This window comes from Abramis brama, assembly GCF_963993115.1.
Source record: "Abramis brama genome assembly, chromosome: 9".
Taxonomy (NCBI): domain Eukaryota; kingdom Metazoa; phylum Chordata; class Actinopteri; order Cypriniformes; family Leuciscidae; genus Abramis; species Abramis brama.
In genome coordinates this window covers 45078454-45098453 of record NC_139971.1, presented here as the reverse complement: position 1 = coordinate 45098453, position 20000 = coordinate 45078454, and the positions used below count along the sequence as shown (strand labels likewise).

General features: G+C 47.8%; 3 protein-coding genes across 5 annotated transcripts in view; 1 reads left to right on the top strand and 2 right to left on the bottom strand.

Annotated features, from left to right (window-relative positions):
* hdc (histidine decarboxylase) overlaps nucleotides 1–4911 on the bottom strand; it is a 21175-nt gene extending 16264 nt beyond the window's left edge. Inside the window, exons 1-2 of the mRNA XM_084124830.1 lie at nucleotides 4784–4911; nucleotides 3779–3951 (exon numbers count right to left, since the gene is read on the bottom strand). Of these exons, the coding sequence (XP_083980956.1) occupies nucleotides 3779–3951; nucleotides 4784–4811 (201 nt within the window). The 5' untranslated portion in view covers nucleotides 4812–4911. The remainder of the gene's footprint in view (nucleotides 1–3778; nucleotides 3952–4783) is intronic.
* Nucleotides 4912–5073: 162 nt separating this feature from the next.
* gabpb1 (GA binding protein transcription factor subunit beta 1) lies at nucleotides 5074–19230 on the bottom strand. Of its 2 annotated transcripts, none has more exons than XM_084124203.1 (8): nucleotides 18908–19230; nucleotides 17612–17719; nucleotides 16934–17104; nucleotides 14339–14533; nucleotides 12562–12709; nucleotides 11928–12095; nucleotides 10656–10810; nucleotides 5074–10534 (listed from the first exon to the last, which is right to left on the bottom strand). In XM_084124203.1, exons 2-8 carry the CDS (start codon nucleotides 17717–17719, stop codon nucleotides 10385–10387), a joined length of 1095 nt encoding a protein of 364 aa, XP_083980329.1. In that variant the 5' UTR covers nucleotides 18908–19230; the 3' UTR covers nucleotides 5074–10384. The 2 variants fall into 2 exon arrangements, with proteins under 2 accessions (XP_083980329.1, XP_083980330.1); XM_084124204.1 differs by having other exon boundaries at nucleotides 16934–17101.
* A 197-nt stretch (nucleotides 19231–19427) lies between these two features.
* The window catches only part of usp8 (ubiquitin specific peptidase 8), a 22303-nt gene continuing 21730 nt past the window's right edge, over nucleotides 19428–20000 (top strand). For both annotated transcript variants that reach the window (XM_084124191.1, XM_084124190.1), the window contains exons 1-2: nucleotides 19428–19581; nucleotides 19973–20000. The exon at nucleotides 19973–20000 is cut by the window's right edge and continues 90 nt beyond it. In XM_084124191.1, the coding sequence (XP_083980317.1) occupies nucleotides 19987–20000 (14 nt within the window). In that variant the 5' untranslated portion in view covers nucleotides 19428–19581; nucleotides 19973–19986. The remainder of the gene's footprint in view (nucleotides 19582–19972) is intronic.

The window sequence follows — 20000 nt, the reverse complement described above, 5'->3', positions numbered from 1 at the left end:
ACCACTGCACCCCACGCTTTACTCCACTGCACCCCACGCTTTACACCACTGCACCCCACGCTTTACTCCACTGCACCCCACGCTTTACACCACTGCACCCCACGCTTTACTCCACTGCACCCCACGCTTTACTCCACTGCACCCCACGCTTTACACCACTGCACCCCACGCTTTACTCCACTGCACCCCACGCTTTACTCCACTGCACCCCACGCTTTACACCACTGCACCCCACGCTTTACACCACTGCACCCCACGCTTTACTCCACTGCACCCCACGCTTTACACCACTGCACCCCACGCTTTACACCACTGCACCCCACGCTTTACACCACTGCACCCCACGCTTTACTCCACTGCACCCCACGCTTTACACCACTGCACCCCACGCTTTACTCCACTGCACCCCACGCTTTACTCCACTGCACCCCACGCTTTACACCACTGCACCCCACGCTTTACACCACTGCACCCCACGCTTTACTCCACTGCACCCCACGCTTTACACCACTGCACCCCACGCTTTACACCACTGCACCCCACGCTTTACTCCACTGCACCCCACGCTTTACACCACTGCACCCCACGCTTTACACCACTGCACCCCACGCTTTACTCCACTGCACCCCACGCTTTACACCACTGCACCCCACGCTTTACTCCACTGCACCCCACGCTTTACACCACTGCACCCCACGCTTTACACCACTGCACCCCACGCTTTACTCCACTGCACCCCACGCTTTACACCACTGCACCCCACGCTTTACACCACTGCACCCCACGCTTTACACCACTGCACCCCACGCTTTACTCCACTGCACCCCACGCTTTACACCACTGCACCCCACGCTTTACTCCACTGCACCCCACGCTTTACTCCACTGCACCCCACGCTTTACACCACTGCACCCCACGCTTTACTCCACTGCACCCCACGCTTTACACCACTGCTTTACGCCACTGCACCCCACGCTTTACTCCACTGCACCCCACGCTTTACTCCACTGCATCCCACGCTTTACACCACTGCACCCCACGCTTTACTCCACTGCACCCCACGCTTTACACCACTGCTTTACGCCACTGCACCCCACGCTTTACTCCACTGCACCCCACGCTTTACTCCACTGCATCCCACGCTTTACACCACTGCACCCCACGCTTTACACCACTGCACCCCACGCTTTACTCCACTGCACCCCACGCTTTACTCCACTGCTTTACTCCACTGCACCCCACGCTTTACACCACTGCACCCCACGCTTTACACCACTGCACCCCACGCTTTACTCCACTGCACCCCACGCTTTACACCACTGCACCCCACGCTTTACACCACTGCACCCCACGCTTTACTCCACTGCACCCCACGCTTTACTCCACTGCACCCCACGCTTTACACCACTGCACCCCACGCTTTACACCACTGCACCCCACGCTTTACTCCACTGCACCCCACGCTTTACTCCACTGCACCCCACGCTTTACACCACTGCACCCCACACTGCACCCCACGCTTTACTCCACTGCACCCCACGCTTTACACCACTGCACCCCACGCTTTACTCCACTGCACCCCACGCTTTACACCACTGCTTTACGCCACTGCACCCCACGCTTTACTCCACTGCACCCCACGCTTTACTCCACTGCATCCCACGCTTTACACCACTGCACCCCACGCTTTACTCCACTGCTTTACGCCACTGCACCCCACGCTTTACTCCACTGCACCCCACGCTTTACACCACTGCACCCCACGCTTTACTCCACTGCACCCCACGCTTTACTCCACTGCTTTACTCCACTGCACCCCACGCTTTACACCACTGCACCCCACGCTTTACACCACTGCACCCCACGCTTTACTCCACTGCACCCCACGCTTTACTCCACTGCACCCCACACTGCACCCCACGCTTTACACCACTGCACCCCACGCTTTACTCCACTGCACCCCACGCTTTACACCACTGCACCCCACGCTTTACACCACTGCACCCCACGCTTTACTCCACTGCACCCCACACTGCACCCCACGCTTTACACCACTGCACCCCACGCTTTACTCCACTGCACCCCACGCTTTACTCCACTGCACCCCACGCTTTACACCACTGCACCCCACGCTTTACTCCACTGCTTTACGCCACTGCACCCCACGCTTTACTCCACTGCACCCCACGCTTTACACCACTGCACCCCACGCTTTACTCCACTGCACCCCACGCTTTACACCACTGCACTCCACGCTTTACTCCACTGCACCCCACGCTTTACACCACTGCACCCCACGCTTTACTCCACTGCACCCCACGCTTTACTCCACTGCACCCCACGCTTTACACCACTGCACCCCACGCTTTACACCACTACACCCCACGCTTTACACCACTGCACCCCACGCTTTACTCCACTGCTTTACACCACTGCACCCCACGCTTTACTCCACTGCACCGCACACTTTACTCCACTGCTTTATGCCACTGCATCCCACAATTTACGCCACTGCACCCCACACTTTACACCACTGCACCCCACACTTTACGCCACTGCACCCCACACTTTACACCATTGCACCCCACGCTTTACACCACTGCACCCCACGCTTTACACCACTGCACCCCACGCTTTACACCACTGCACCCCACACTTTACGCCACTGCACCCCACACTTTACAACACTGCATCCCACGCTTTACACCACTGCACCCCACGCTTTACGCCACTGCACCCCACACTTTACACCACTGCATCCCACACTTTACGCCACTGCACCCCACACTTTACAACACTGCATCCCACGCTTTACACCACTGCACCCCACGCTTTACACCACTGCATCCCACGCTTTACACCACTGCACCCCACACTTTACACCACTGCACCCCACACTTTACAACACTGCATCCCACGCTTTACACCACTGCACCCCACACTTTACGCCACTGCACCCCACACTTTACAACACTGCATCCCACGCTTTACACCACTGCACCCCACACTTTACAACACTGCATCCCACGCTTTACACCACTGCACCCCACGCTTTACACCACTGCACCCCACGCTTTACACCACTGCACCCCACGCTTTACACCACTGCACCCCACACTTTACGCCACTGCACCCCACACTTTACAACACTGCATCCCACGCTTTACGCCACTGCACCCCACGCTTTACACCACTGCACCCCACGCTTTACGCCACTGCACCCCACACTTTACAACACTGCATCCCACACTTTACACCATTGCACCCCACGCTTTACACCACTGCACCCCACGCTTTACACCACTGCACCCCACGCTTTACACCACTGCACCCCACACTTTACGCCACTGCACCCCACACTTTACAACACTGCATCCCACGCTTTACACCACTGCACCCCACGCTTTACGCCACTGCACCCCACACTTTACACCACTGCACCCCACACTTTACGCCACTGCACCCCACACTTTACAACACTGCATCCCACGCTTTACACCACTGCACCCCACGCTTTACACCACTGCACCCCACGCTTTACACCACTGCACCCCACGCTTTACACCTTGCATCCCACAATTTATGCCACTGCATCCCACGCTTTAGATTGCACTTATAGTGCTTATATAGCTTGTATACACTAGTGCTTGATTTATACAACTGTGGCCATGGAAGTGATTGGAACACCTGAATTCAATGATTTGGAAGGGTGTCCCAATACTTTTGGCAATATAGTGTAGATAGATAGATAGACACACACACACACACAGAGGCAGACCCCGGGCATGATGATGTTCTCCACGTCCTGCATGATGCGGCTCCAGTCCTCAGGCTCGTACGGGGCGCTGCTGGGCAGAAGAGGACGCATGAATCCCGGCTGAACATCCGGAACTACCCGCCGCTCACGGATCCGTGTGAGATACTGCTGTATGAAGTCCACCATCTCCTTCCCTACACACATACACACACACACACAATAGAGGAACATAAACACAATAAAGCAAACACGCCCAGCAAGCAATAGCCGTCATTTCACCGTCTCTGTTAACTAGACCCGATATAGTCCGGCTATGAGTAACACACTTCCAGACAACAACAAAAAACTTGAATTGGGTACATGTCGTTTTTGCCAAAATAACTTGTGAGATAAATGATATTCCATCATGTAAGCTAAGTCAACAGTGATTACAATGTGATTGGTTTTATTTAATTTGTACGCTATTTGTAGCCAAATATAAATCTAGCTATTTGTAGATTTATAGTCAAAACTGATTCATTATAGTTTTTGGCCAATCAGCGCATGAGATGGTTGATATCCCACCATGTTACCAATGTCAATAATATCTACAAGTGTAATTTCATGTCATGGTCAATCTGTAGTCACGATTTAGCAATTAAACAAATATTAGACGGCTATTAGACGTCTTTCAAACGCAAAATTGCTTGCTGGGCACTGTGAGCCTGAGGTCACGGCCAATACAAGACTGAACAACATTAGAGAAAAGTAATAAAACAATAGATGAAGAGTACCGACACACACATATTACAGCAGAACATCAATATAAAATCAATTTAATGCAAGAAAATTACCTTAAAATACTTCAGAAGATGACAATAGCATGCAAACAATTTAAAGTGATAAAAAGTCCTCAATGTCAAATGTTCAGGAAATAACCAGCAGTCCTTCATCTATGAATCAAGAGTTATTAAAGCTAAACCTGTTAGCTGTGTCCTGCGAAACTAATATAAAGCCATTCTTGTATAATTATTAGAGGTTCATTACCTCTCTGCACGTATTCCTGCTCCTGCATCCCGTCGGTCAGAGGAAGATGCGCTGTGTGTGTGTGTGTGTGTGTGCCGCTCCAGCTCTCACACACTCTTATAGCCACTGCCCGCTGACGTAAACCGACACACACACACTCCACAAAGACACCATTGATTCAGGCTGTAGGTGAGTGTCCGTCAAACACAGATCTTTATGAGCACTGAGGAAACATCAATCCATGCCTACAATGTGTGTTTGAACAATCCCAACAACAATATTCCCTCTACAGACTCTTACAGATGCCGGAATACTGTAAAAACATTTTATTGTGCCTTTATTCAGGATTTTTACATAGAAAAAGTCAGTTTGAGTGAAGCTGAGATCCTCCTCAAAGAAACAAAATCCATCCAGTTTGTCTTATAAATATAATAATCTTTACAGAAATACTGCATCACAAACAACAGGCATGTTGAAGCTATAAACACAAGAGCGTTAGATTTATGTTGATGATCAGTGAGGAAACTGAGTCTGATGATGAAAGACTTGATCCAGAACTCAATCCAGAGCATAAAACATTGTCTTTTCCTCGTTATTCAGAGGCTGATGGAGGATATGTGTCAGAATCGAACCCTGCGTCGCCCACAGACTCTATAAGCTTTGACGAGAACTGAAACAGTGAAATATAGCTGCAAGCGGCGATGAGGGGTCAAGCAGAAAGAGGCACGATGATTATCAGACAACTCCAACAATGAGGCATTAAAGTGAATTTTTGTTTATTTTAGTCAAAATAGCTGAAAAAAAATGACAAATACAATCACTTTCAATGTGATTTAATCGTTATGACTTTTGACCAATAGGTGGCGCTGTGACCAAACTGATGTGGGTCAGTGTGAGGACAATAACACACAATAATTTTGGCATCATGCTAACAATTTCATTGATGTTGGATGCAATTACAGTTTGGTTCATCAAAAACTTTTAATATGTTTGTGCTGGAATAGGTTAGTAGATAATCTGACTAACGTTTTCATTAAAATAGGCGAAACCTTTCGAGTACCTTCAGGCCATGACACGCACCGAGTTCTGTAACGATACGCTAATGCAGTGATCTCAAACTCAGTTCCTGGAGGGCCACAGCTCTGCACAGTTTTGCTCCAACCCTAATCAAACACACCTGATCCAGCTAATCAAGGTCTTCAGGATTACTAGAAGCTTCCTTGCAGGTGTGAGTTGGAGCTGGCTGGAGCTGAACTGTGCAGAGCTGTGGCCCTCCAGGAAATGAGTCTGAGATCACTGCACTAATGCATGTGAAAATTACAGCATTTTACGACAAAATTCAAAAATAAACTAGTTGACATGCAATAATTGGCTTTCATTCAACTCGGCAAATTGCACTGCATTAAAATAGACTATGATTTTTGGGCATATCGTTAAAAGAAGTTAAAGTTAAAGTTAAAAGCAAAAATATCCATGTTTCATTTCTCCTCAGTTCATGCTTGTGATGACATGAACCCTAACCCTAACCCTAACCCTAACCCTAACCCTTTTTTCCCGTAAAATTCTAAATGACGGAATAAGACATCTTGAGCCAAGAATTTAGTTAATATTCACAAGTAATTAGAATAAACATGAATAGTGGCGCTAGATGGAGTTAATGATGAGACTGTCCTCCATCTGTGTGCCAAATTACATCATTTCCTGTAAGCAGTTCGATGGGGTCAGGAGCAGAAGAGGGAAGAGTAATGATGAGAACACTGACGGATACGACACACACCTTCAGAGCTCGGCCCCTAATGAACGACACTGATCCGGGCACAGAAAGCACAGTGTGAGTGTGTGTGTGTGTGTTAGGCGTGTTTCTTCCCGCTCTGGCGTGTGATGGCCGTGTGTGTGTTAGGCGTGTTTCTTCCCGCTCTGGTGTGTGATGGCCGTGTGTGTGTGTGTGTTAGGCGTGTTTCTTCCCGCTCTGGCGTGTGATGGCCGTGTGTGTGTGTGTGTTAGGCGTGTTTCTTCCCGCTCTGGTGTGTGATGGCCGTGTGTGTGTGTGTGTTAGGCGTGTTTCTTCCCGCTCTGGCGTGTGATGGCCGTGTGTGTGTTAGGCGTGTTTCTTCCCGCTCTGGTGTGTGATGGCCGTGTGTGTGTGTGTGTTAGGCGTGTTTCTTCCCGCTCTGGCGTGTGATGGCCGTGTGTGTGTGTGTGTTAGGCGTGTTTCTTCCCGCTCTGGCGTGTGATGGCCGTGTGTGTGTGTGTGTTAGGCGTGTTTCTTCCCGCTCTGGTGTGTGATGGCCGTGTGTGTGTGTGTGTGTGTTAGGCGTGTTTCTTCCCGCTCTGGCGTGTGATGGCCGTGTGTGTGTGTGTGTTAGGCGTGTTTCTTCCCGCTCTGGCGTGTGATGGCCGTGTGTGTGTGTGTGTTAGGCGTGTTTCTTCCCGCTCTGGCGTGTGTGTGTGTGTGTGTTAGGCGTGTTTCTTCCCGCTCTGGCGTGTGATGGCCGTGTGTGTGTGTGTTAGGCGTGTTTCTTCCCGCTCTGGCGTGTGATGGCCGTGTGTGTGTGTGTGTTAGGCGTGTTTCTTCCCGCTCTGGTGTGTGATGGCCGTGTGTGTGTGTGTGTGTGTGTGTGTGTGTTAGGCGTGTTTCTTCCCGCTCTGGCGTGTGATGGCCGTGTGTGTGTGTGTGTGTGTGTGTTAGGCGTGTTTCTTCCCGCTCTGGCGTGTGATGGCCGTGTGTGTGTGTGTGTGTGTGTGTGTGTGTGTTAGGCGTGTTTCTTCCCGCTCTGGCGTGTGATGGCCGTGTGTGTGTGTGTGTTAGGCGTGTTTCTTCCCGCTCTGGCGTGTGATGGCCGTGTGTGTGTGTGTGTGTGTGTGTGTGTGTGTTAGGCGTGTTTCTTCCCGCTCTGGCGTGTGATGGCCGTGTGTGTGTGTGTGTGTGTGTGTGTTAGGTGTGTTTCTTCCCGCTCTGGCGTGTGATGGCCGTGTGTGTGTGTGTGTTAGGCGTGTTTCTTCCCGCTCTGGCGTGTGATGGCCGTGTGTGTGTGTGTGTTAGGCGTGTTTCTTCCCGCTCTGGCGTGTGATGGCCGTGTGTGTGTGTGTGTGTGTGTGTGTTAGGCGTGTTTCTTCCCGCTCTGGCGTGTGATGGCCGTGTGTGTGTGTGTGTTAGGCGTGTTTCTTCCCGCTCTGGCGTGTGATGGCCGTGTGTGTGTGTGTGTGTGTTAGGCGTGTTTCTTCCCGCTCTGGCGTGTGTGTGTGTGTGTGTGTGTGTTAGGCGTGTTTCTTCCCGCTCTGGCGTGTGATGGCCGTGTGTGTGTGTGTTAGGCGTGTTTCTTCCCGCTCTGGCGTGTGATGGCCGTGTGTGTGTGTGTGTGTGTGTTAGGCGTGTTTCTTCCCGCTCTGGCGTGTGATGGCCGTGTGTGTGTATGTTAGGCGTGTTTCTTCCCGCTCTGGCGTGTGATGGCCGTGTGTGTGTGTGTTAGGCGTGTTTCTTCCCGCTCTGGCGTGTGATGGCCGTGTGTGTGTGTGTGTTAGGCGTGTTTCTTCCCGCTCTGGCGTGTGATGGCCGTGTGTGTGTGTGTTAGGCGTGTTTCTTCCCGCTCTGGCGTGTGATGGCCGTGTGTGTGTGTGTGTGTTAGGCGTGTTTCTTCCCGCTCTGGCGTGTGATGGCCGTGTGTGTGTGTGTGTGTGTGTGTGTGTTAGGCGTGTTTCTTCCCGCTCTGGCGTGTGATGGCCGTGTGTGTGTGTGTGTGTGTGTGTGTGTTAGGTGTGTTTCTTCCCGCTCTGGCGTGTGATGGCCGTGTGTGTGTGTGTGTTAGGCGTGTTTCTTCCCGCTCTGGCGTGTGATGGCCGTGTGTGTGTGTGTGTGTGTTAGGCGTGTTTCTTCCCGCTCTGGCGTGTGATGGCCGTGTGTGTGTGTGTGTTAGGCGTGTTTCTTCCCGCTCTGGCGTGTGATGGCCGTGTGTGTGTGTTAGGCGTGTTTCTTCCCGCTCTGGCGTGTGTGTGTGTGTGTGTGTGTGTGTGTTAGGCGTGTTTCTTCCCGCTCTGGCGTGTGATGGCCGTGTGTGTGTGTGTTAGGCGTGTTTCTTCCCGCTCTGGCGTGTGATGGCCGTGTGTGTGTGTGTGTGTGTGTTAGGCGTGTTTCTTCCCGCTCTGGCGTGTGATGGCCGTGTGTGTGTGTGTGTGTGTGTGTTAGGCGTGTTTCTTCCCGCTCTGGCGTGTGATGGCCGTGTGTGTGTGTGTGTGTGTGTGTTAGGCGTGTTTCTTCCCGCTCTGGCGTGTGATGGCCGTGTGTGTGTGTGTGTTAGGCGTGTTTCTTCCCGCTCTGGCGTGTGATGGCCGTGTGTGTGTGTGTTAGGCGTGTTTCTTCCCGCTCTGGCGTGTGATGGCCGTGTGTGTGTGTGTGTGTGTGTGTGTGTGTGTGTGTGTTAGGCGTGTTTCTTCCCGCTCTGGCGTGTGATGGCCGTGTGTGTGTGTGTGTGTGTGTGTTAGGTGTGTTTCTTCCCGCTCTGGCGTGTGATGGCCGTGTGTGTGTGTGTGTTAGGCGTGTTTCTTCCCGCTCTGGCGTGTGATGGCCGTGTGTGTGTGTGTGTTAGGCGTGTTTCTTCCCGCTCTGGCGTGTGATGGCCGTGTGTGTGTGTGTGTGTGTGTGTGTTAGGCGTGTTTCTTCCCGCTCTGGCGTGTGATGGCCGTGTGTGTGTGTGTGTTAGGCGTGTTTCTTCCCGCTCTGGCGTGTGATGGCCGTGTGTGTGTGTGTGTGTGTTAGGCGTGTTTCTTCCCGCTCTGGCGTGTGTGTGTGTGTGTGTTAGGCGTGTTTCTTCCCGCTCTGGCGTGTGATGGCCGTGTGTGTGTGTGTTAGGCGTGTTTCTTCCCGCTCTGGCGTGTGATGGCCGTGTGTGTGTGTGTGTGTGTGTTAGGCGTGTTTCTTCCCGCTCTGGCGTGTGTGTGTGTGTGTGTGTGTGTTAGGCGTGTTTCTTCCCGCTCTGGCGTGTGATGGCCGTGTGTGTGTGTGTTAGGCGTGTTTCTTCCCGCTCTGGCGTGTGATGGCCGTGTGTGTGTGTGTGTGTTAGGCGTGTTTCTTCCCGCTCTGGCGTGTGATGGCCGTGTGTGTGTGTGTGTGTTAGGCGTGTTTCTTCCCGCTCTGGCGTGTGATGGCCGTGTGTGTGTGTGTTAGGCGTGTTTCTTCCCGCTCTGGCGTGTGATGGCCGTGTGTGTGTGTGTTAGGCGTGTTTCTTCCCGCTCTGGCGTGTGATGGCCGTGTGTGTGTGTGTTAGGCGTGTTTCTTCCCGCTCTGGCGTGTGATGGCCGTGTGTGTGTGTGTGTGTGTGTTAGGTGTGTTTCTTCCCGCTCTGGCGTGTGTGTGTGTGTGTGTGTGTTAGGCGTGTTTCTTCCCGCTCTGGCGTGTGATGGCCGTGTGTGTGTGTGTTAGGCGTGTTTCTTCCCGCTCTGGCGTGTGATGGCCGTGTGTGTGTGTGTGTTAGGCGTGTTTCTTCCCGCTCTGGCGTGTGATGGCCGTGTGTGTGTGTGTGTGTGTGTTAGGCGTGTTTCTTCCCGCTCTGGCGTGTGATGGCCGTGTGTGTGTGTGTTAGGCGTGTTTCTTCCCGCTCTGGCGTGTGATGGCCGTGTGTGTGTGTGTTAGGCGTGTTTCTTCCCGCTCTGGCGTGTGATGGCCTCCAGCTTCTGCCGGTACGCTTCGGCCTCCTGCTCCTTCTTCAGGAACTGCTGTCGGTATTTCTGCGCCTCACGGTTCGCCTCCTCCAGCTGCTTCAGAAGAGACACTTTCTCCTGTCACACACACACACAGTCAGACTGTTTACATGTTCATCACTGGATAAAACATGTATATGTTATGTGTTAGATGCTGGTGTGACAGGGATTGTGGGCCGTGTGTGTGTGTGTGTCGCACCTGGAAGTCCTCCAGCGAGAGCGTTTGCTGGATCTGAATGTCTTGTGTTTCTATCATCTGATCCTCGTCTTCTTCTTTCACTCGCTGCCGTTTGACTGACGGTTCGTCGCTGATCACCGTTTCCTCTGCGACCTCTGTGTCCGACACCGTCAGCACTGCAGGAACACACACACACTGAGTGAGACCAGCGAGGAACATACACACACAGCCGGATCCGGGCCGTATCCAGATCAGATGGAGGACCTGCGTCTAGACACGACCACAACGCATCCCGACAGCCATCGGCTCTGATCCTCAACAAACTCGTCTCCATACCGGCGTGACTCCGATCTACAACCAGATGTAACTGGATAATATTCTGATTGTTCCAATCCAATCTGACCTCTGACCTGTAATGCTGCCTGAATCATAATCATAATCACACACTGTTCGTTCGTTCGAGTTTTGGTTAGGGTTAGGCCTTTTTTTCACCTTTGTTGCCATTGGCTTTTGGCTTGCTTAGTTGGGGACATTAAATTTAACATTTCATTTAATATTCTACATTATTATTCATCTCCTGCACTGACACCATTATATGAGAACTGAACTGAGCTGGACGATGACATCACGGCTTTCTCCAGAGCGGATATATAATATATATGAACTAAATTAATAACTTTTTTACAACAAAAATGAAAGATCACTGAACTTACTTAAGCTGGACTGTGATGCTATTTTCTTCTAGAAACAAACTTTGTCGCATTATTATCTCTGTAAAGCTGCTTTGTATTGTAAAAAGCGCTGTATAAATAAATGTGACGTGACGCGACACACTCACACTCACAATCACACTCACACTCACAATCACACTCACAATCACACTCACAATCACACTCACACTCACACTCACACTCACTTTTTCAGCGGTTGAAACACTGATTGATGGATTATTTGAAACTCTGATTGATTTCAGGAAGTTGTTTTGTATCTTTCAACATTCCTTCTGATGTTCATCATGTTCATTTGCTGCTGTAACTAGTAGTAAAGAGGAACAGTTGATCGGTTCAACATTAAAGAGACACAAACACACATTTACTGACTGAACTTCATTATGAAACTGACAGAAATTGAAAGCTGAGACTTTCATATCAAAAGTATCATAGCTTATTGCGATTATGGGATGGCATAAGCTGCAGATATCGTTTAGTGAAGTTTTAGTCGTTCATCAACTGAAAACAGCATCTAAAAGATGAAGATGAGAATCCAGATATCGAGCGCTTCCGTGTCACTCACCCTGCTGCCCATCAGGCATGGTGACTATTATGGGCTGGCTGATGCCCGTGCCCGTCTGCAGGTTGCCCAGCTGAATGCCGTCTGTTACTATGGTGATGACCTGCTGACCTCCAGAGCTCACGACCTGCTGGATGGCCCCGTCCACTGTGTCTGCAGTGATGAGCTCGTCTGAGAGAGAGAGAGAGAGAGAGAGAGAGAGAGAGAGAGAGAGAGAGAGAGAGAGAGAGAGAGAGAGAGAGAGAGAGAGAGAGAGAGAGAGAGAGAGAGAGAGAGAGAGAGAGAGAGAGAGAGAGAGAGAGAGAGAGAGAGAGAGAGAGAGAGAGAGAGAGAGAGAGAGAGAGAAGAGAGAGAGAGAGAGAGAGAGAGAGAGAGAGAGAGAGAGAGAGAGAGAGAGAGAGAGATATGCTCAATATTTCCACTCAAAATGCACTTATTCTGAACAGCAGCATCAGGAACATCAGCTCATCTCTCGCTCTAATCACAGGCTTTGATGATCCTCTGTTTGTGCAAATAACAGCAATTTTCTTGTGCGGAGGGCAAACGCACAATCATGTCATGCGTCAGATCAAGTGTGTGTGTGTGTGTGTGCACAAAGGCCTCTTTCATCGAGCTCAGGCTCAGGATCCGGCGTCACCTGTGTGTTTGCTGCTGTGTCCCGGCGAGACGATCCCGGTGAGGTTCACGACTCCTCCCGGACTGATGATGAACTGCGGAGTGGACGTGTGGATGGTCAGAGTCTCGGGACTCTCGGGGTTTGTGTTGATCTGGTTCTGCATCGCCACCTGACACACAGGAACACATCACCAGTGTTGGGGAAGTTACTTTAAAAGTAATGCATTACAATATTGCGTTACTCCCCCATTAAGTAACTAATTGCATTACTTAGTTACTTTTTATGAAACGTAATGCGTCACATTACTTTTGCGTTACTTTTTGTCACCTGGGCTGGGCTTGCTTGTTTGTTTTTTAATAACAACAACAAAAAGTTTTATTTTTGGCAAATGTTACGGCCCTTTCACACCAGAAGTGAAACGAATAAGCCTCAGGCTGAAGGAAATGCAAAGTAAAAAAATAAGCCGATCAGATTTCTGACGTATGAAGAGGATCTTATTATAATATTACCGGCCCTTAATCTGCACGTTTACACACACCAGCCGACATCTGGTTTCACACGCGACAACAGAGACCAGTTCTAACGCACTGATGAAGATCCAGCAAAGCCTTTTCCACTATTCATCTGAAAAATGTTTGGGAAGAGGAACTCGATGTTCAGCTCTCTGAGGAGGACTGGGAAAAATGTCTTAAAAATATATACACCTGTTCTATTAATGCCAGGCACCAACTTATTCACTATAAGGTGTTACACAGATTACATTACTCAAGGGTTAAACTTAATTCTTTCTATCCTACTACCTCCCCTCTCTGCAACAAGTGTGAATCTGCGGAGGGCTCTCTTGGTCATCTTTTTATTAGGATTTTATTGTCATTTCTGTTGACCTCTGTCTTCAATGTAAAGATACCTATGTATATCTCATGTGGTCCAGTTGTACAATCTCACCTGGTCTATAATGTCACACTAGGCAAAAATCTGTTCTGACCTTCCTTGCCTGTGCCTGGTGATGTGGTTATCTGCAAACTTGAATCTAACTGAAGGAGTTTTTTTTTGGATGTGTAGTTGTGTTTGGTCCTGTCCTGTGATTGTATTGTCTATTTGTTTGAAAATCTGAAAATGCTACAACAAATATAATATAAAAAAATAAATAAAATAAAAAGATCCAGCAAAGCCTGAAGCTGTTCTGTGGTTGAGCTCAGACGAGCACTGAACACTATTGACCAGAACATGTCACCGTTGTCTTATAAACACCTCAGGAACTGTGGACACATGTGGAGAAGTTAAACATGATGATGAGATGATCAGTGTAACTCCACAACAACTACAGAAATGTCTCCACTAACATTCAGAAGCTCTTCCTGAGTCTCTCCGTAAGGCTGCACTCGCTCCTGGTGATTCTGGGATTCGGGATGAGTGAGATTGGCCTGTTCTGTTATTGCCGGAGTTTCTGAAGCTCGTGTAAAGACTCCGCCCTCTTCTGGACGGAGGCGGAGCTAAAGCTCATTAGCATTTAAAGCGATACACACAAAAACTGAGCTTTTTTTTTGCTCACATCCAAAAAGGGGCAAATTTGACAAGCTATAATAAATGATCTGGGGGAATTTTGAGCTGAAATATCACACACACATTCTGAGGACGCCATAGATTTATATTACATCTTATGAAAAGGGGCATAATATTTCACCTTTACTTAAGTTGTTTTTTATGTAAGTGATTCTCATGTGTGTTTGTCTAAACACACGTGTCCAGGAGCAGGACCCGAGCGCTCAGAGGACTGTCTGCGGAGCTGGTGTTGTACCTGCAGGACTTCGGCCAGCTCGAGGCTGCTGTTGTCCAGCGCGATGTCCAGCGGGTTCTTGCAGAACTTGCTCTGTGCGTGAACATCGGCACCGAAGCGTAGCAGCAGCTCCACGGCGTGTGTGTGTCGGTGCTCCACGGCCCAGTGCAGCGCGCTCATCTTCAGCATGTCCCTCGCGTTCACATCCGCACCGTGCTGCAGAACACACACACACGCACACACACACATGCATTGTGGCTCCGCCGGATGATGAAAGGAGACACTTAAAGCGGAAAATTACCAGCGAACATCAAAGACCTGCGTGTCAACTAGACTCCTTCCCTTTACCTCTGTACAGATAATAAAACCTTATCAGAATGATTCCAGTTCATGGATACGCGGAGCAACAAAAAAATTCTGTATTATGCAGGCCAGACAAGTAATTTGGTGAGGTCAATTTGTAAAGAAGGAATATGTACACGCATATGTATTCAAACCATAGACTGTAAATAAGGGCGTAGTGTTCGTGACGTTGAAGTTTCTGAAGAGCGTTTCTGAAGCCCAAAGTGGGCGGAGCCGGCCGTCGCCATCTTGGCCGCGTCACTCCCGGCTAAAAACGTAAATGTGCAGCGAGGCGGATTAGCTGAGGTGACGTGACGCTAACAGACAGCAGACAAACGGCTAGCAGTGACATCAGCGGCAATCCACCTGTCACTCAAGTGGCCACGCCCTTAATTATGCAGAACTTTAAGGCTTAATATAATTTAAACGGATGAGTTATAAAAAAATTCACCCCCTCACAGTCGTCATGAAGGGCAAGATTAGCTTTATAGACCAAAACCACTTTTTGCACCAGACTGTAAACATGTGTTTTTCTGCTGTAAAGTTGGGCATTTTAACACAGGGGTTTATGGGTAATGACCCTCTTCTGCAGCCTCTAGTGGCCAGTGGATGAACTGCAGTTTAACTCACTTAGTGTTGGACTCAAGAGAGACTAAACACGTAATATTCATGAGCAAGCCGTCACCGTTTTCACAGATTTAGGTTTTTTAAGTTTACACAGAGATGATCACGTTTTTCACAATTTTTCAAAACTTGCGTCCAGAAAACAGTTTCTGTTTTCTGTGAGAACGGTGTGTGTTAGCGGCTTTAAGTTAATAACTAATGATCTTTACAACAGAAGTGAATCAATCAAAACTAACTTTATCTGGACAATAACTTTATTCTAGATCTGCTGTAAAGCCTGAACACTCTCTGTTACTGTAATCTCCTGTTATCACTGTAAAGCTGCTGTGAGACTCTATATTGTTAAAGCGCTGTATAGATGAAGGAGACTCGACTTGTCAGTCCTGCATATATTTACACTCTATAAAACACTAGGTTAAAAACAACCCAATTTTGGTTGTTTTCAACCCAAAGGCTGGGTAAATATAGGAAGCGTTCTGCATGTTGGGTTAATTTTACCCAGCATAATGGGTTGATCAATGTTTGCTCTGGTATAGGGATGTCCGCGTGACGTCACGCCAGTTGGAGCAGCCATTTTGACGGTATAGAAAATCCTAAACCGCTGGTCATAATACAGGTCGTCGCGAAATATTCACCAGAGAATGTCTATATTCACCTATTTTTCTATCATGCCCGAGCGATGCTGTGATACCAGCCTGCTAAGCTTGTGTATGCTTTTAATGAAGCTCCGGTGTAGCGTGATGGGAAGTGAATAAGGTAACTTAGCTGTAAATGTCACCGAACTCAATGTCAGGAAGTTTTTCTACACATTTAATGTCTGTAAAAAGAACTTGTGGTGCTTCATAAGGATCTATGATTACTAATTCCTTTATCTTCCTCTTGTATATTTCTTTTTGTGATGACATGACGTGAAGAGTTAGCTGACGGCCGCTGTGCTAATAATAGTACCAGCTAATGGTCAGTGTTCGTCTAAACCAGTGACCGTGACGCTGAAGTGTGTGAGAACAAATGAATAACATCAGTGTGAACCACGAACATTTATTTATTTGAATTAAATATTTAAATTTTAATCATTCTGTGTCATTTTTCAATGTCAGTCTTTTCATTATTTACATGTTTATGCCCAAAATGCTATAATATTCAAAGTAGTTGACTGTCATTCTCCTCTACCCTGTGTACATTATTGATTAAATAGCCTAGCCTATTTAACATCGTTACTAGGCACGATCGCGAGCATTCATTCAACTATTTTAAAAGACTGGAATAAACACCAGCACACACAAGCAATCTTTATAGTCAATTTAATTAAAACCCAACAGGTAAGAAATGTCAGAAAGAGAAGGAAAAAAAACTGTTAATGGGAAGACGAGCAGATGACTGCTGCAGCTTAGTGGATAAATATATTTAGCCTATTTATTATTCAGAATGCACAGTTGGAAAGAAAATATATTTATAGGAACATTACAGCAGGCTCAAGATAATTAATACAGTGACCATTATATACTATTATATTATTTTAATCAATTCGCAGTCAAAACATGTGATAATCCGCATTCTCATGTATGTAGGTGCGCTGAAGTATTCCGTCAAAATGGCTGACACGCGGCTAGGGGTCACGTGACTGGGAGATCCCTATAGGTGTGTGTTCACCTTGAGTAGCAGCTCCACGATGCGCGCGTGACCCTCAGCGGCCGCCATGTGTAGCGGCGTTCGGTCCACTTTCGTTCGGGCGTCTCGACTCACTCCGGCGCGCAGAAGAACCTCAGTGGTGGAGTAATGACCGAACTGAGCCGACAGGTGTAGAGGAGACGTGCCGAGCTGCTGACACACACACACACACACACTTCACTAACAGATCCACAGTGAAGCAGGACAGACTGGAGTCAAGAGACTCACTCACACACACTCACACAAACACACACACTCACTCACTCACTCTCACACACACACTCACTCACTCACTCACTCACTCACTCTCACACACACTCACTCACTCACTCACTCACACACACACACACACTCACTCACTCTCACACTCACTCACTCACTCACTCACTCACTCTCACACACAATCACTCACTCACACACACACACACTCACTCACTCACACACACACACACTCACTCACTCAATCACACACACTCACACAAACACACACACACTCACTCACTCACTCACACACACTCACTCACACAAACACACACACTCACTCTCACACACACTCACTCACTCACTCACAAACACACACACTCACTCTCACACACACACACACACTCACTCACTCACTCACTCTCACTCACACAAACACACACACTCACACACACTCACCCAGTCTGTGGTGAATGGAGCTCCGTTGGCCATCAGGATCCGGACCTCGTCATCCTGACCGGAGCGAGCCGCTTCCAGGAGCTTCTTTCCCAAATCCACCAGAGACATCTGCAGCGTCACAACACATAACATCAAACACACACACACACTCTCGCACACACTCTCTCTCTCTCTCTCTCACACACACACACACACACACACACACTCTCTCACACATACACACACTCTCTCTCTCTCTCTCTCTCTCACACACACACACACACACTCTCCCTCTCTCACACACACTCACACACACTCTTTATAGTGCATTTACAGAGACTGCTCAGATCAATTTTAAACAGCCGGTGAAGTTTATTTTAGCGTTTTCATTCTCAATCCTGCATTACAATCATAATCAATCATAATCAGCGTCTGCTGGAGATATTCATGTGTCAGTTCATCATCGCACATCATCAGAGCCACGAGAATACAGTGATTATGAGTGTATTTCAGATGCAATGTTTTTAAACACTGAAATGAGGCGATCTCTACGGTCTTGTTTTCAAAGGTAAAATTATTTTTTAAAAATTACTTTTCATGTTTTCACACACTTCAGTGCAGTTAGATGTGGACTCTTCTTTACTATCGTTAAAGTACTTATGGCTGGTACTCTTTTATATTTTTATTTTTACTTTTGAGTAAAACTTGTCATCATGTCTCTAATGTACAGTTAATGAACATTAACACAGAAACTGTGGCAGTACAGTGATAGTTTACCGTGGTTTTACTCTAGTATCGCTGAGGAGATTCTACTCACGGAATCGCATTTCTAGTTTCTAAATGTGTTTGAGGAGTTTATATCAGTCGTTTTATAATTACAGCAACCACAGTTTTACTAGTTTTTTAATAATAAAACTCTACCAGTTAAATGGCTACACAACAATTACTGTAAAAACGTCATCATGGTATCAGAGTCCAATAATGTACAACACCTCATTTCACAAAACTAAAATTATGTATGGTATTAAATCTATTCTTCATATGATAGAATAGACATTAATCAGTTCTCCAGCAGAAACTGCTTTATATCAACATCAAATGTGAAGAAGAGCTTCATCTCGAGCCTAAAACATCATCATCTTCATCATCATCATCGTTATGATTATTGTCGGTGAATATGAAGCGGCGCGCGCGGCCCGTTAAAAGCAATAAACAGGAACTCGCTGTTGTTCCGGAGGAAGAGGAAACATTAATAACTCAAACTCATCAACTTCCACATCCGGCGGAACCGATCACGCAGAGTTCTGTGCATCTTACCGTGAGAGATCAGAACCCGCAGAACCCGCAGAACCGAACCCTGAAAACAAACCCAGATGACAATAATACCGCAGCGGGCACGAGCGCCGGGCACGAGCGCGATCGATGACAGAACATACAGAATACGCGCAATAAAATATGAACACGTCATCCACACTCTGCTGCAGAGAGGCCTATTGATCTTCATTTTTATATTATATTTATATATATTGTATTGTATATTTTATTGTCATTTATTGCTTTAAAAAACAAAACCGCTGCAAAAGCAGCGCGCATGCGCAGTGCTGTGAGTCAGTCAGCTGACTGAAGTGCGCAACAGAACCCGATCATTTCCATAATAATCTCCTCAGCAACACTGATATTAATAACAGTTCACGAACAACATATGAAAGTGTCAGTGATGCTGATAGAAATCAGTGTCTAATGAGTAAGACTTTGAGTTTAAACACACAGAGGTGATACAGACATCATGTGTGTGTGTTGACATCTGAACTTCTGTCTGTGCGCAGTGTGTGTTTAAATAAAGCTTCCGGTCTTTGAATGCTTCGACTTCCGCGTTTGATCGAGCAGTTTTCAGTGTTTACTGTCATTATAGTGGATAAACTCGAGTTTTCCGAGCGGACCCGCGGTGTGTGTGTGGACTCCGGGATCTCTCCAGCGGTGTGTGTGTTCGGGTGAGTCGAGCTCCACTGCGGAGGACTCACACACACCCGCTTATTGATTTACTGTAGTGTTATGAATCTGATCATCAGAACTGCTTCTGTTTACAGTCTGATTATTGTCATATCAATCTGAGTGTTTTGTCAGGGGTCTGATTATAGTATTGTTAGTCAAATTATCAGGTTATTGGTCTAATAACTATAATGTCTCTATTTATTCTGTTTATTATGATTATTTTGACATGATTGTTCAGTTATTAATAATATTTAAATAGTCAGTTGGTGGATCGAGTTATGTCGAGTTGTTACTGATTCGCCTAGTCATTGTTTTAATGAAGTAGTCAATATGATGATGTTATGGATATGATGTTATGGATATGATGTTATGGATATGATGTTTCTGCAGGAATATGAGCTGAGATGCCGTCTGTGTC

What these genes read in the sequence shown, in the direction of transcription:
- gabpb1 (XM_084124203.1), bottom strand. Translation starts at nt 17,719, where the DNA reads ATGTCTCTGGTGGATTTGGGAAAGAAGCTCCTGGAAGCGGCTCGCTCC. An exon ending in ACACAGCAGCAAACACACAG is followed by an intron (nt 12,096 to 12,561) that starts GTGACGCCGGAT and finishes TCTCTCTCTCAG; the next exon opens with ACGAGCTCATCACTGCAGAC. An exon ending in TCTCGCTGGAGGACTTCCAG is followed by an intron (nt 10,535 to 10,655) that starts GTGCGACACACA and finishes TGTGTGTGACAG; the next exon opens with GAGAAAGTGTCTCTTCTGAA.